Below are 17,339 nucleotides of genomic sequence, written 5' to 3'. Positions count from 1 at the left end.
TGAATAATAGCTATGAAGGGTAGGGAGCAGAGAAAATGGGGAAAGTAGGTTAAAGGGCACAAAGTGAAATGAAGGGAGATGAACAGGTCTAGAGATCTGACAGAAAGTACAGAGACCAAATTAGCATTATCAGCTTGCAGACAGACGCAGCTAGAGTAAAGGCCTGCAGACACTTCAGCGCAAAACAAAGCGGGCACGTTTACTCATATGACCTCAGGACCTCGCTCTCCTCGTAGGTATATCAAAATATTGTGCCATAAACCTTAAAGAGACACAATTTTGAATGAAGAGAATTTTTTTTTTTTTACAAACTGTATAGCTTCAGGAACTCACAAGTATCCTAAAACTGACCATCCTGCTGTGGGGTCAGAGAGGTCCACTTCAATATGCTCTCCATAGGGCCTCATGGTCAGGGAGCACGTGTGGGTAACAACGGAGCCTGAGAGCAAGAAGAGGGGTGTGAGACAGGAGTGCAAATACTCATCTATGTGTGCAGTCTGGGAGCTTTTCCAATTTTTAAGTTGCTTTTTTCTTTATAACTCGAAGGAAAATTCTCTTTCCTAATCAAGCTTATATAGCAATGTGCTAAGGACCCTGCAGATGATAAAGGCTTCACGTGTCACAGAGCTGACACTGCTTCTGGACACGCAGAAAAGTGCTGGGACAACGGGAAATGAGTGAACTGTCAGATTTCAGGAAGCATGGACACAAGCAATGAAATAAACCACCCTCAGAATGCAACATTTCCTTCTATGGAGATACCACCATACATATATGGGGTATGGGTTTTTTGGTTTTGTTTTTGTTTTTTGAATAAAATTTCCCTGTCCTTGGCTGTTCTGTACCTTGCTTTCGAAAGCAGGCCGGCCTTGAACTCACAGAGATCAGCCTGTCTCTGCCTCCCGAGCGCTGGGATTAAAGGTGTGTGCACCACCACACTCGGCTCAATCATATGATTTTTGGAAAGAAAAAAACTCTGCCTTAAATTGTCAGTCAGCGACCTTTAACAAAACCGTTTCTCACAATGACCCTGCATTGTCCTATTTTCTCCCACTGTGTAGAGTTCTAAAACAGAAGATTTTAGCACGCAGTATACAACTAATAAATAAACAGGTGAAACTGATTAAAAAGATTCAGTGTACAGACACAAACTTTTGTCTTTTAAATTGTGAACCTAGCCTTTATTGAGAGAACCACAAACAGAAACTCACACACACACACAAACACACACATTGTATAAATAGTTTGACTGTGTAATTTGCTTAATTTTCATAATTTAGTTCTATAGGTTTATAATGAACAATCCAGAGGTAAGGGTTTAGATGGCTCAGAGGTTAAGAGCACTGACTGTTCTTCCAGAGGTCCTGAGTTCAATTCCCAGCAACCACATGGTGGCTCACAACCATCTATAATGAGATCTGGTGCCCTCTTCTGGCATGCAGGCAGACATGGAAGGAATGTTGTATACATAAAAAATAAATAAATCTTAAAAAAAAAAAAAAAGAATACTACCTTAACCGTCAAGAGATCTCTTGGCAGGGGTGAGATGGAATCTCTTAGTAGATACCAAGTCACTGCAGAGGGAAATGGCTGACAGAGCTTGCGCAGGTAACAGAGGGGAGGTTCACTGCCATGGGGCAGACGTACACACCTAGCACATAGCTTTTTACTTATTTGTTGACTTACTTTTTATTGTATTGTCTGTGTGTGTGTGAATGTGCAATGGCGTGTGTGGAAGTCAGAATAACTGGATAGAACAGTTCTCTCCTGCCACCATGTGGGTTTAGGTTGCTTCAAGCATCTTTACCCACTGAGGCACATCTTACCAGCTCCAGTTTTTCAATTCTTGAAAGCTACCATGAGGACACATGAATTTCAAGTTCTTACAGTGAACACAGCTGAATTTTAGCAACATGTCCTTGTAAAACGTCACAGGCTGATTAATCATTAACTTGTACAGAGGGGACAGGGCAGCTTCAAATTCATTTGTTCCATTGGTTAATTTGTTAACTATTTAATGAAAAATATCACTTATCATTTTTAGATATTCCAATTAATTGTTTTTTAGAAGATACTTTTCAGTCTTATGGATATCTAATTCACTATTCTTTACATGACGTTTTTCTCACTTGCCTCTTTTATTGTAATTTTATTTGGAAAACACACGCTGCTTGATTAAAGGAAAAACTCTTGTGAATAACTCCCATATACCAGGTACTGAGCTATGTGTCAGGAAATTGCAGATAAGGAGAACATACTTCCTGCCTTAAGGAGTCTGGCAAATGAGACCTTGTTCTATATAATTAACTTAGGAGCAATGTGATTCTTGCTCGAAGGGATTTTAAAAAAGAACTCATCCAATCCATTCATTTCCAGATTTGAAAGGCTATAAAAACTACAAGGATTAAGGGACAATTAAAAAACCATCAATCCAACACAAGAGTTTGCATCTTCTGAATCTCAGGCCTCTGCCTCTTCTGAAACTTGGGCCCCTGCATCTTATAAATCTCTGGCTCCTGCATCTTCTGGACCTCGGGCCCCACATCTTCCTTACTATATCACAACAGAATTAGAAATAGGCATAACATTAATGACTCCCTTCTAAACTCATCTCCACTTTTATGTTATTCCATTTGCAAATTTACATGACCTTCATGGTCCATTTGTTAATTCAAGGAAAGTTAAGTACATGTGCCAGACACGGTTTGGGGCAGAAGGAAGGCAAAGTATTAAGTCACAGACATGTACTCATGATGTTTTCTAGTGGGAGAGGTTGGTGGCATAAGAATGAATTACAGATTTCAGAACTGTGATGAAATATGAACATTGCTCTAGAGGAAGACAATAGCAGCTAAGTCACATTCCCAAGAGCATCAAGAAAAGCATGGTTGAATTTGCAGGAAGGAATATTCCAGGTAAATCATTGTGCAAAGGCGTAAGAGATACCCCAATAAAGGGGTTCACGCAGTTGTGCTAAAGGGTGGGAGCACAGGAAAGCTGACAAGTATAAGGCACAGAAGGCCTGAAAAAGGCTGGGATCACTTGTTGCCTCAGAACTCTGCAGGCTACACTTTTCAAGTTTGCACAAGAGAAAGCAGACCTGATGGAGCTGAGCTACCGTATGCATTTGACTGTGCAGTTCATCAGCAGGATTACTACTAAACTCTGTGATTTATGACCCCTCCTGCCCAAAATGAATAATCCTACCCCAGGACTATGACTTCTAAGCAGGTCAAATTCAATTCCATCCAATAAATATTTATTAAGTGCTTGCTATGTGGAAGGAACTACAAACCCAGGGAAAGAAAAATAGCTTTTCTAAAAACAGTGTATTAAGGGGGGTGAGAAGGGTGGCAAATGAAGCTTACCACAAGGTTAAAGCTCTTCTAGAAATACCTAGACTGCACCTACAATGAGAGCTGGTGGCTACACAACAGAGCCTTCACTTTATGTTATGCAGAGAAGGACATTTTAGAGCACTGACTGATAATTAAAAACAACGGTTGACATGATCACTCATCTACTGAACCAGAGAAGAAAAAAAAAATCAGGTTTAGAATGTTAGAATGAGGCTGAAAATGCCACTGTAGTCATTGACCCAAGGATTTTTGGACTTTTAAAAAGAAATCTTTAAAACCTTGAAAATCACTAAAAGCAACTTTCTCCTTGTGGCATGACTGTGTTAAAACTCGGAAATGCAACCTACTAAGAGGGACTTCTCAGTACCAAGATGACTGACGATGGGACCACGCACTCTATAGCAGTACAAAACGACACCTCGGCTTAATTCTACTTAAAGATGTTGAAGGAAACTGTGTTCATAGAGTCTCTGTTGATTGAAATACATAAAATTATTGTTTAGCATACATACTTCACATATTTCAATAAACTCAGACATATATTATCTTAGAATTAGGCATTTTCAACTCTACCAAAGCAAAGGCACAATATAAAACCAGAATTTTTATTGCTATAAGAAACTTACAAGCTATTAATTACTCTAGGAGTGTCCTTACATTTAAAGACTTTTGGCTAGGTCTTAATGAAAATATACAGCCAAAAAGTAATAAAGAGGTTTTAGATTAGCTAGCATACCTTTCAAAGAACGTTGACATCAGCTCTAAATCTATGAAAGAAGTTTTACAAAACCAAATGGAAATGGTAAGCAACTGTATCTGCACTGTAAATAACTTTCATTCCAAAGCATACTTCAATTCATAGAACAGTCATTGATACTGAGCCAAGTCACTTGATTCTAAACCAAGTATGTACGTTGTGCTGGAGATTTGACCCAGGGTCACATTCAAGCTAAGCTTACATTTTACTACCACTAGTTAAACCCCAAGAACCCATGTATCTCTCTGTCTCTTTCTTGATTGTATTTTAATTACATTTTTCCGTTCCCCTTCCTCCCTTTAAACCTTCGTATATATCCCTCCCCGCTCTTCTTCAAATTCATAACCTCTGTCTTCATCAGCTGTTATCGTATGCAAGCATGTATTTGTTTATACATTTATATTCCTAAATATAACCTGTTGAGTCCACATAATGGTACACATATGTATGTTTTCAGGGATGAGGCTTTGTCATCGGACAAATCCCAATGGATACAGCCACAAAACACTGCCACACCTAACTCAGATTTAGGGATCATTGCAGGAGAGAAGGCAGGAAGATCAGGGACTTAGCTGTGAGATTATGTTTACTGTAAGATAAAAAACTAGGCCTGTAAGTGCTGTAGGAATTCCTACTGCCAGTAGATTTTAAGTTACCGGCCCACTTAGGCATGGCCTCTTATACTATTTATGCCAATGTAAAGTGTGCATCTGGCCCCTTTTCCGGCTGCAGAATTCAGTTGCTGTTTCCCGTTCCAGCAGAGGATTGTGATCTGTGAGTCTACCCCTAAATAAATAACCCTCTATTATACTCAATTCTGAGCTAGTGTGGGATTTCTTTTAAGTGTCCTTCTTCAATGTTAGGTCTCAACAACACAACCACCCAAATGTGAGCTGCACATGGAGGACACCAACACACATGCTACAGTGCACAGGGGAAAAGCCCATGATACCTCAAGACTACAGAGAACTACAGACAACTGAGTAAAGCTGGGAGCTGGAAAGATAGTCCTCCCCAAGGAAGAGCACATCAATTGGGTATCTCATATTCTGAAGACAGAAATGTGAAAGCCTTCCTTGCTCTTCTTCTATAAACATTATTAGAAGTTTCTTACTCCAGCTACATGAATGTCATGGAAATAAAAAGCATCTTAATGTCCTTAGGTTCTTTCCATCTTAATTCAGCAACTTCCTAAACACATAAAAGTATAAAAAAATAAAGAACACATACAAGTATACATAATATTACAGAGTAAGTACAAAATAATACAGCACTCTTCACAGGCTATTGGTTAGGCAAAAGAAAGCATACAGAATTGGCTAAGAGCTTAATACTGGTTATAGTGGGATTTAGAGAAGTTTAATTCCTTTATATTTTATAGTGACAGTACCTTTAGGAGGTAACACATCAAACAACTCATTATAGTCAAATTATTCATGTACATTCATCTTTCCTGGAGAATCTACCTCTTTTCTTTGCTAGTCTATCTTTCTCAGTACGAAGAGAGGTCCAGCAAGTGTCTGATTTCAGTCAGTAGAGCATAAGACTCTTAATCTCAGGGTTGTGGGTTTGAGCCCCACGTTGGGTGCATATTATAGTAGGAAGGGGGCTGCTTGTTGATTCCCAGCCGCTTAGCCCCAAAATAATCCCACAGAAACTATATTAATTAAATCATTGCTGGGCCCATTAGCTCTAGCTTCTTATTGGCTAACTCTTACATATTAAATTAACTAATTTCTATTAATATGCATATTGCCATATGGCTGTGGTTTACCGGCTAAAGTTCTGGTGTCTGTCTTTGGAGGCGGCTCCATGGCTTCTCTCTAATTCCTCCTCCTTCCTCCCAGCATTCAGCCTAGTTTTCCCTGCCTACCTAAGATCTACCTTGCTATAGGTCCAAAGCAGTTTCTTTATTCATTAATGGTATTCACAGCATACAGAGGGAAATCCCACATCAGAAGAATAAAGAAACAAGAGTTAAGACATCTCAAAAAAATATACACATCAAATATCCATAAAATTATTTAATGAATCTCCCCAAAACTGAATATTTTTAGAAGAATTTGGTAGTGTCACATATAAATAGTAAACACCTTTTTGATGTGCCTCCTGTAAGAGAAAAATCACTTTGCATCAGTGTACTTCACTGTCCTAACATAACAACTGAGCCTGGGCCCTGGCTCTGTTTCCTCCAGGAAGTGTCACTGGTTTTCATTATTCTTGAAGAAAATTAAATTTAAAAAAAAATTAAAGTTCTTACCACTAAGTCCAGGATGAATTCGTCTCTCATTTCTTTCTACTTCCTCTTCTTCCTCTCTACTTTATAGTCCATTACAACAAGGCCAAGTCCATGGAGAGTTTACAAAAGTATGATAAGATAAAGGCTCGGGCTACTCTGCTCACGATATAATCTTTTCCTTCCCTTCCTTCCCTCCTTCCTTCCTTCCCTCCTTCCTTCCTTCCCTCCTTCCTTCCTTCCTTCCTTCCTTCCCTCCTTCCTTCCTTCCTTCCTTCCTTCCTTCCTTCCTTCCTTCCCTCCTTCCTTCCTTCCTTCCTTCCTTCCTTCCTTCCTTCCTTCCTTCCTTCCTTCCTTCCTTCCTTCCCTCCTTCCTTCCTTCCTTCCTTCCTTCCTTCCTTCCTTCCTGGTGTTTTTTTTTTTTTTTTGCACTTTCAGCTGTTAAAAACTTTTCAGGCTATATGAAACCTTAAAGAGTCTTGGGTATTCAGTTTCAGTTCAGTAGTAAGACTAAAGACAGGCCACTAAGTGTGTCACCTTACAAAGAATCTTCTGTTTTTCAAACCTATGAGATTCTCAAGAAAAGAGTCAGGGATAAAACCACCAATCTTTGAACAGATAAAATACTAAGAACTACTTTAACTGCTAGTATGTGATATTTTGATGCAGCTTAGCAATTTCTTAAATCTTAACATACTAAGCGTGGTGGTTTGACTAAGTATGGCTCCCACAGACTGATGTGTTTGATTGGTTGGCCCAAAGGGAGTGACACTATTAGGAGGTGTGGCCTTGCTGGCACAGGTGTATTGGCGGAAGTCTGTCACTGTGGAGTTGTTGCTTTGAGGCCCAAGAGCTCAAGCTCTGCCCAGGGAAGGACACAGTTGCTTCCGCTTGCTGCAGAACTCTCGATTCCTTCTCCAACACCATGTCTGCCTGCACGCTGCCATGAAGACAATGGACTGAACCTCTGAAACTCTAACAGTTCCAATTAGATGATTTCCTTTGTAAGAGCATCCTGGGTTGTGCTGTCTCTTCACAGCAATAGAAACCCTAACTAAGACAGTGAGCTATACATATTTGTCAAATATTATCTAAAGATTCTTTTCATTAATTAAAAAAATGCCACCTACAAACACACTCTAAAATATAAGCATTGAATATGCTGAGGCGGAACAAATAAAAGCGACATGGCAGCAATATTATCACCACAGGATGTATTGAAGATGATCTTCAGCGTGAAGGGAGGAAACAGGCTTCCATTTATATTTACATTATTTGCCTACTTCATTGCTAAAAGACTAATCTATAATATATAACTTTAAGATATGGCCCAAACATTGCCAGTATCTTAAAATCTTAAACTATTTGCCAACCTGACAGGAAATGTACACATTCACTCAGAAGTTCCCTCTATGCGCCTCACTTCCCTCTTGCCTACATGGAAATTCTAACCATCTGGTTAGTTAACTATCAAGGCTAGTTCTTCTAGTACAGTTTCCCCTTCCACATTTGAATCTAGAATGCCTTCAGTTATTCCTTCTTCTTGTACACCTACTATAATGTTCTATTTCTGTCTTTTTCATGCATGGACAGATATCATGTACATGCATGCATGTGCACATACACACTCACACACACACAACTAATTTTAACCCTCAATCAATCCTCAAGCTATCACAGCTTTGTTTCCTGTTGCTACAGTTGTAGAAGCACTCGCTAATCTCCATACACATTCTAATCTGGCCCCATCACAAGTGAAATTAATGTGCCAAAGTCAACAATAGACTCTGATTAGGAAACCCAATGACTTCCTAAGTTTTACCCTGTTTAGTTTCTCTACTTAAATTTAGCTTCCTAAGAACTTGAAGGAATTTTCTTAACACTATCTGTATCCAGAATCAAGACACAACTCTGCTTTTCCTACCTTTCCATTCCAATCCTATGTCAAGATTCCCTTCCCTTTACCACCTCTAAATAAATGCCCCTCCTCCTCCCAAGAACTGGTTTTCTGCCTCTGTGGCTGACCCTACTGCTCTGCATGAGAACTCTTTATCTGAGACATTCTGCCTCTGAACACATCCACCAAATACATATCCTGGTTTCAAATTCTCTCCGCACTATATACCCAATATTCCGACTTCAAAATCAGTTTCTCTCTCATAGAGCGTATGCAACACAAGACAGACAGATACAGCAATCTTCAAGCCCCGCCTTCCCTTTCCTGGGCCCCCTCTCACTAGGGGCTCCACTGCCTTCAGAGTCAACTAGGCTGAAAACCTCAAGAGCCACTTTCACTTCACCTCCTCTCTCATTCTCCAGCCCTCAAGGCTCCCGGAGACCTGCAGCTTGTCTTCCAAATACCTTCAGCTTTTGCATACCCTTGCTAAACCCACTGCCGCCTTTCTAGACCGGTTCTTTATCATTTCTTACCTCACTGATTTCAATCTCCCTGTCCTCATTCCTCCTCCTCAGCGTCACTCCAACCTTCGGAGTGGGCAGAGGAGACTATGAAAGACTAGCCTTGATTTCTTTCCTCTCCCTTATCAAAAGCTTTCAACAATTTTATGCCAACCAAATAACATGAGTCCAAATGCTTTGAAGATACTGAGGTTTCTGTCATCCTTTTCCGCTCTACTCTCTCCTACTCAACAATCTCTCTTTATTCCTTCCAACGAAAATGCTTTCCATCCCTCTGCCTCAAGCTCAAACCATCTTCTGGAACACTTGGTCAGTATCCTTTCACCAGCTTCTTGACTCCAGCCACACACTAGATACAGTATTGACATCACAGTATAGCACTTACTTAACAGACTGTGTGATGCAATTATTTACAAATGATATCTGATCATGGCTAAGATTTGAAAATTTTTTTAAAAAAATCAGTAATGAAATTGACAGCACAGAAAACAGCTTTTGAAAAAAAGAAAATCTAAAGGCTAAACAATTTTTAAGAGTTAAAAAAAAAATGATTAACCAAGCCAGGTGGTGGTGGTGCACGCCCTTAATCCCAAAACTTGAGAATTAAGACGCAGGAGGACCTCTGTGAGTTCGAGGCCAGCCCGGTCTACAAGAGCTAGTTCCAGGATAGCTAGGGCTGTTACACAGAGAGACCCTGTCTCAGAAAAAGAAAAGCAAAAATAAAACAAACTAACAAAAAAGATTAAGCAGCTAAACCTTGCATAGATGCCTAATTTCTAGCACAGGAATACACCAAGTTAACACGTGGAGGATTCCCTTTGAAACTTTCACTTTGGCAAATAAAGGAGTCACTAGCAGCAAACCTTAGAATCACGCCAATTATGTCAGCAAAAATTCAAACCTTAATTCAGTGATAATCAAAATTGCCCCAACAGCTAGTGTGTTATTATACCTAATCAAGATTCAAAATCTGTGTGATCTTGTCTTAAGAAAAAAGAAAAGAAAACAAACCAAAAATACCCTAGAGACATAGCCCAGGGGTGGGCAGCGCACCTGCTCAGTATGGATAAAACACCCAGTACCACTCAAGAAAGGGAAACCATACTTTAAAGCTTGTAGAATCTTTTTCAGATGCATGAGGAATTCAACTTTTAATACGTAATATTATAACACTATTATTTTAAAAATACTTATATGTATAACCTATATATCATTGATGGATAAACTTCAAATTTAATTCTGGTGAAATTATACACAGAGAGAATGAATTATTGCAAGTCTCATTGATGGGCCCTGGATAAAAGACAGGAAAATGCTATTTGGCACCATCACTTTCTAAGTGCTTTTAACACTTATATACCAATGTAACTTCAAATAAATAGCAAGGAAGCAAGATAGAAGCATAGGCAGGGACTCATCTTGCTTTGCTCTTTAGCATCAATTAATTATTTTCTAATTTCCCAAGCACCTATGTACACTCAGGACATTTAGCATCTATTAGTAGGAAAATGGTTTCTTCTGTTCTCCATCACCTGGCTCCAACTCCTGTGCAAACCACACTCAGGAACCTCACATTAATAAGTTATGACCCCAACCACACAGATTAGCAACCATTTTCTTACCCTCACTTCAGTATCTCCAACAGGAATGCAAGAACGCTGTTCCTAAAAGGCAGAATCCAGACTAAAAAAACCAGTGTCCAGAATGAGGTAGGTGTCCTCTAGTCTGCCTCCACTGTGTTTTGTCTGAGTCTATGCTCCAGCCTTTCCCATACCCCACGACAACTATCAACTCAGAGGGCCAGCTCTCATACTGCCCTGCTGATCTGCAGACTAAAGACAGAGATACATTTTATTTAGTCTCCCCCAGCAATAACCACTTAGTAACACACAACAGACCCTCAAGTGTTTAGGAAATCGTGCCTGTAACAATTTGGAACAAACTGCATATTTCCTTTTGTGTGTATTTAAACTTATCCATGTAAGAAAAGTTCTGTCAGTGTTATCTATGAGACATCCACTGATGTGCAGGTTTTGGGTCAGTCTCTTAGACTCATAGGAAGAGCTAACACCAGAAGACTGTCGAAATGGGATATCTTGGGATCCACCCTCATTCTCTCAGGCCATGCACTATGTGAACTCTGCATTACTGATTACAAAACATTACACACTTTCTTTTGCGTTACTGATTACAAAACATTACATACTTTCTTACAAAGAACACAAGAAGCAATTGCTTTCTCCTTTTTTTGGTGACCTTGGAAAAAATGCCTGCCCTGGGAAAATAGAACAAATAGTTGCAACTGAATTCTTGGTTGAGTATCTTAAGTATCTTAAGTTCTAGAGAGCAAAGAATAATAAAGCCATACACTTATGAGGTGTCCTGTATGGTCCGAGACTGAGACACTGTACCCTCTAAAATGAGTTCTGTCACTTAGTAGTTACTTGGAAATAACGCTTTGAAGACCTCACCAAAAGAAGAGGGTTCATAAAACTGTATCATTACACTTACACCTGACTTTTGCTTAACAACCCATCAAACCTAGCAAGCATCTGTTCTGCTAGCCACAAACTAATACCACTAGAGCTACTTTTCCAAAGCTAGGTCATATAGCAAACGGTGATACTTTCGTCCTAGTAATACAGTTCCTGAAGAATCATCAGATGATGTGGACATTATGCGTCATTTCCTTCATCACTGGCAAATGTGAGAAGATGAACCCATGTTGGGGAAGATGTCAACATTCCAACCGTCAATAACATGTTGCCAATCAGGATCAGTAATTTTCAGTGCCTTTCTTTCACTGTGTGATAAGGGTAGAAATAAACACGGCCAAACTCCTATGGCAAATGATGTGAGTTTGTCTCCACAAAGCCACAAATGTATTCACATTGTCATCCCTGACAAACAATGAAGATGAATAGGGAAAGCCATATTGCTACAGATTTGCCAACACCGGTACCCACATCCCACTAAGTAGAGACTTGGGGTAAAAGAGCTCCCTGTGTGTCAAACCCTTCAACTGGAGAAGTTAAGTTTAAACCAACAAAGGGGTTAATAAAATAAACAATGGCAGGTGTTTAACTGTCAAATAACCATCCATTGACTATAACTCATGGTGAGATAATTAGAAGCAGTTAATGTGTAGCTAAACAACTTGTCATAGAGCAAAATTATGTGTACCACATTTTTTACTATTTCATTGACTTGACAGTAATGACTGCTTGCCACTTCCTTATATAAATCTTTTTGATTTTATGTTCTAGCCTTCAATCGCAAATATATAAATGCCGACCATCTCTGGGATGGACAAGGACCATATCTTCTGTGAAATCCGACCCATTTGACTACTCACGTAACTGACAGAAATGGGACAAACCTTGAATTTTTTTCTCCTACCACTAATGAATCAAGCAATAGGATGACCTTCAAATGCATACGCTACAGAAAAGCAAAGATGACTCACATTGTGCTTGCCAAATACATGCAGTTTTTTCCAGCTGCATATTTTTCATTCTTAAGTGTCCAAGGCTAAAACCAAAACCTGACCCCAAGCAGCAAGTTGCACTGTTCTGACATCATGACATCATTCTGTCTGGAGCACTTTAATATAACAACTTGAAAAAATTGGCAGAAGCTTAAATAGGTCACACTGAAGTCCCAAACTAAGGCGATTCACCTGGTTAAAATATTCTGGTGCTGCATTTGACATCAGTGGTCATCCAATGCTAGGCCTGCGGTTTAGGTATCTTAACCACAGCCTCCATGAGGATACATGAAAATAAAGCGAACAGTGTCGCCTCCCAGGTGGTCACTACTACTCCGTGACTTCCTTGTAGGCAATTTTGTCTTTAGTAGCAAACCAAAGCAAGCAAAGGTAAAGCCGCTCTATGATGTCAAACAAGCTTTGGCTTCTCCTCACTAACAAGGAGCATTTTTTTAATGTCTAAAATGCACATAGTCCAACTGCTTCAAAATCAAAAAGCATGAACTTGCAAGAGAAGAAAGCGCCACGTGTGTCTCAGAAGCGTCCTCAGACAACCAGCTCTACAGCAGGGTCCTGGGAGGTGCTCACGCTGCCACTTTAACAGGACTTTTCTGAGAACTGACATCCAGTTTGGTTTCTTCTTGTGAAACTAGAGTTCATCTAAAAGCAACAAGCAGAAACCACAGAAGTTTCTGAAAGTCTCAGCCCCACACAACCTCCAACATACATTTTCCTTTCACAATAAACAATGTACCCTCAAAAAAGGTTCCCTGTTTCAAAGTGGAACAGTAGGTGAAAGAGGCCAGAATGCTGATGCCATCAACAGTGAAGAAGGAAAAAAAAAAGAAAAAGAAAAACTTTCTTAATGATGATGAGTTGACAGTCCCGAATGGAAACTCCTGAACGCTGCTTCCTCCGGGGAGCCCTGGTTTTTTCCCCAGTGACTGTTTCTACATCACACATGTGGCTGGCCTAAGTCTGCTCCAGCCAAGACTTTTGCTCGCTTACTGTTTTCAGCCTTCTCTTACCTAATAGCAAAGCAAACCCACCAAAGACTAAACAAACTTCTATACCATACTATATAGCCATACACCCACCCAAAGCAGCCAATCGTAAAAAAAATAACTCTAGATATGAGTAATATCCAAGAACTATGGACCTTGAAAAGCAAGACAAAAGGTTAAACGGGGAAAAAAAAAACTTTGCTCTGAATCCAACTTTTCCAAACACAGAGTTGAGGAAAAATGGCCCAAAGAGCTCTGCCACAATGATAACTTTTTAACCACACGCATAAATGAGAGCTGGAGATAACTGTATTGAGGAACAGGGCCATGTACACGCACTGAACTCACCACTTTGTCCATGAGTTTCCAAGTCTTCTCCACAGTCCTCCGATCAGCTGCAGCTTGCTTGGGGGGTCCGACTGCATCCTGAATAGCATCAATAATCCCCAAAATTCGACCTTTGCGGGGGTTTCCTCCTCGACCACCAGGATTTCTGCCATTCATAGAATTTGCCATCTGGAATCTTAGTCCTTTTTGCAAGGTAAATGTTTAAAAAGAAGAAAAGTTATAAAAGTATCTTGCCAACAGGAAACTGAACCAAAGAGGCTGGCCTATACCCACTAATGACATTCTCCACCATCGTGAGACAAAACGGACGGATGGTCCCAACTTCAACTTTTTAGTAACCCGGTGTAACTGTATTCTCCACGTTAGGAACCGTAACGCTAGGTTTGCTTTCACGATAGTAGAAATTAAGGATGCATCTTCCTCCTGATGTTCCACACAGCTACAGTTCACCAACAACAAAACAACTTTTAACAGATAAGAACACAATGTTCCTCCCCCTTCTGCTGCAATCCAGATTCATAATACCAGAGCTACAACCCCTAAAATTCATGTTGGGAGCTTCACTCAGAAGCCTTCTTCACGCTGTTCGATTTCGCCAAGTTATTACATAAATGCAAAGTGCTCCGCACACGCATAAGGGACTAGTCTGTTGTCAACAAAGGCGGAGGGCTTGGATTTCCCCAGGCAAAAGCCAGCAGCCACGGACACACAAATAGTTCTTTAAAGCAATGCGGTGAGTAGTTTTTCCCTAGAGCTAAGTAAACCAAGCAACAAACAAGCCTTTCTTAAAAAGCGGTGAGAACCCGGCAAGGGCGGGCACGCACAGCAGAGTTCACTTCTCAGGTGGCCCCTAGTCTGCCTACCCGGGATCTGAAGATCCAAAGCTTTGTTTCAGGGAGCCTTTGCCCCTTCCCGGCTCGGGCCTCTCGTCCGCAACTCGGGGGTCTGGGAAATGGACGTGGAATGGAACGAGGATAAAGTATCCCAAGCCCGAGACCTGGCCCCGGTGTCCCATAGCCTGCCCGACCCAGTCGCACGCACCTCCCACCGGCTGCGACCAGCCTGAGTCCGCTCCCTCCCGGGCCTCGGGCCAGCCAGGGACTGCTCTTTAAATCCCCACTTGGCTCAGGCCCACTGTGGCGACAGCAGCTGGAAGCCAGGACTGTCCCCTCTCCCTGATGGCCCGTGCCCAGTTTCAGGGCCTCCGGGTCAGCAAGCAGCGCCCAACCTCGGGGCGCCCGGTTCCCTCCTCTACTAGGTTACCACGGCCCTCCCGAGCCACGCGTGATCGCGGGTCCCACTCCACACACGCACACGTTGCCCTGGCTGGGGTGGCTCGAACGGGGACTCTGTGGAATCGCCCTAAGAGCGCGCTCCGGGGAAGAAGCCACCGAGATCTCGGGACACGCAGACATGGGGACGCGGCAATTACCGTGCAGACAGCTTCACGCCCGCCCGGCCGTCCCGCGCCACTCTAGGGAGGCCGCCGCAGCGCCCGCCGGAGGAGGAGACCACTCACTGGCCACCCCACCCCTGAGCCATCCCCGGAGACCAGGGCGCGGGGCGGGGCTAGGGCGGAGCCTCAAGCCGCCAGGCCAATCCTGAGAGGCTGCTCTCTGCCAGACAGCGGGCGGAGCCAATGGGCGGGACGAGACGCTCCTCCCGCGCTACCCCCAGGTCCACGTCCTCGTCGGTACACAATGGCCCCAGAGGAAGGCCCGCTCGTTCGCATCCCACTTGGAGATGAACTCGTAGGGAAATGGGCCTATGGTATCCTGGTACCAGAAGTGGGACAAGGGAAGGAACTGGAAAAAAGCGGCAAGGCGCCGGGGAGCTAACCAATGAGGGGTGCGCAGGTGGGCGTGAGCGCCCGAGCGGGAGTCTAAGCCAACTGGGGCTAAAAGGCGGGACTTCCTGCCTCACTCACCTTCCTAGTCTTTGTTTCATAGCAACAGAGTACCCGCTGCCAGAGTGGTGCTACTCAGCTCTGGGCGGGTCCCAGGCTTAAGAAATTCATCTCCCTAGGGCTGCCAAACTCAGCTACTCAGGACCGCAGCCAAATAGGTCCAAGACCGTGTTTCTTGTTGGCTGTCAAATAAAGAGCAACAGTCCCCTCGCTTCTAAGACGAAGGGTAACCTCACACACTGTAGGCGAAGAGTAAAACCCGATTGCCAACTAAAACTTCCTAAATTTCGGAAATGTTTCCCTTTTACTATTAGTTCTAGAAGGATTCCAGATCAAACATCAGGCAGATGAGAAAGCAAATAGTTGACAACCGTGGCTAAATAGTGTCTGCGAATGGTGCCAGGGCAGTAAAAGTTCCATACAATGGGGATTACTAATAAGTCTGGCACCTTTTTGTTCTGCACAAGTTTCTCCATAAATCTCTGTAAAGAACTCTGCAGTTAGGTTTTTTCTGAGTCACTTTTCCTCCGTGTAGATGAGTCTCCATTTTAATGACAACTTTGTATCTGGCATTCTCTTGCAGTGTTCATCTCTTTCTGGGACTCCATCCTTGATGTCCATATAAAAGGAAACACGTCTGGTAAGGCTTAAAATGAAATGCCAGGGCTCAGCTGTCAACATAATCTTCCCCCAAACAAATGCTTGTGTTTCGCTCTATTTGGTTCAATCCCACGCTGCTACTGTTTGTTGCAGGTTTACATACTTGGAAAGTGGTTTTCCCCCTGAAGTTGATAGAACAGGATAGACCTTGGGCTCCTGGACATGACATTACACACCACACACACACACACACACACACACAATTTTTCTCTAGCCAATTATCTGACAAATGTGTCTCAGGGTTCTGTTCACTCCCTAGTATTTTAATGGTAGGCTCCCTATTTGATATAAAATGCTCTACAATTCCAAATTCACATAGTTTCTGGTTTTGTTTAATGAAAACATGCAAAATGTGGCCTTTTAAGCAGTTGGGCAATAAAGAATGATTCAGGAAATAATATTATCTGTTGTTATTTCCTTACTAATAATTAGGAAGTACTTCCCTTTTTTACATATGAAAACAGTACAGACCTCAATATCTCCTCCAGCAATTTGTCTCTCCCTTACTGCTTGTAATAGTAGCTACAGTTCCTAAGTGGAGTCTGTATAAAAGACAGCCCTTGTGAAGTTTAAAGTGGGATTGCTACCTGAATGGTCTTACAAGTACCATGGTGGCTAAGAGGTGAAAAATACAACCCAATCGGCTATTTTAGCTTGGTTTCCTATTGCTGGGGTAAAGATCATGACCAAAACCAAATTGTGGATGAAAGAGCTTGTTTGACTTACTTGTCCAAACCATCACTGAAGGGAACAAAAGCAGGGGCTGTAGAGGAATGCAGCTTACTGGTTCCTTCTCAAGGTTTGCTCAGAGTGCTTTCCTATACCACCCAGTGTTATGATTGTTGGCACAACCCTCACCCCAAGTTGGGCTGAGCCCTCCAACATCAATTATTAAAGAAGGAAATGTTTCCACATAATTGCCTGCACACAATCTGATGGAGACAATCCCTCAATTAACATTCTCTCTTTCCAGGTGACTTTAGCTTTTGTCAAAGTAGAAGAAAAGAACCTAACCAGCACACTGGCCAAAAGGTCATGTAAGGCCCCAAGTGAGAGACCTAATGGCAGGGGCACATCAGAAAGTTTGCAGAGACAGTGATGAACTCTTGCAACTTCAGCAAGAATTATTTAGCAGTGATATGTGCCCAACTGGGAAAAAGGTAG

At 41.9% G+C, this 17,339-nt stretch overlaps 1 protein-coding gene across 3 annotated transcripts in view; it reads right to left on the bottom strand.

Moving 5' to 3' along the window:
• Positions 1-15,164, bottom strand: part of Cblb (Cbl proto-oncogene B) — a 179,982-nt gene extending 164,818 nt beyond the window's left edge. For 2 of the 3 annotated variants that reach the window (XM_038344773.1, XM_038344776.1), the window contains exons 1-2: positions 15,042-15,164; positions 13,610-13,791 (exon numbers count right to left, since the gene is read on the bottom strand). In XM_038344773.1, the coding sequence (XP_038200701.1) occupies positions 13,610-13,777 (168 nt within the window). In that variant the 5' untranslated portion in view covers positions 13,778-13,791; positions 15,042-15,164. Of the gene's footprint in view, positions 1-13,609; positions 13,792-14,925 lie in introns of all 3 variants that reach the window. The other variant, XM_038344775.1, reaches the window with a different exon arrangement.
• Between the last annotated feature and the right edge of the window lie 2,175 nt (positions 15,165-17,339).

The sequence above is a fragment of the Arvicola amphibius genome, chromosome 10, assembly GCF_903992535.2.
Source record: "Arvicola amphibius chromosome 10, mArvAmp1.2, whole genome shotgun sequence".
Classification (NCBI taxonomy): Eukaryota; Metazoa; Chordata; class Mammalia; order Rodentia; family Cricetidae; genus Arvicola; species Arvicola amphibius.
This window is presented reverse-complemented; position numbering and strand designations above follow the sequence as displayed.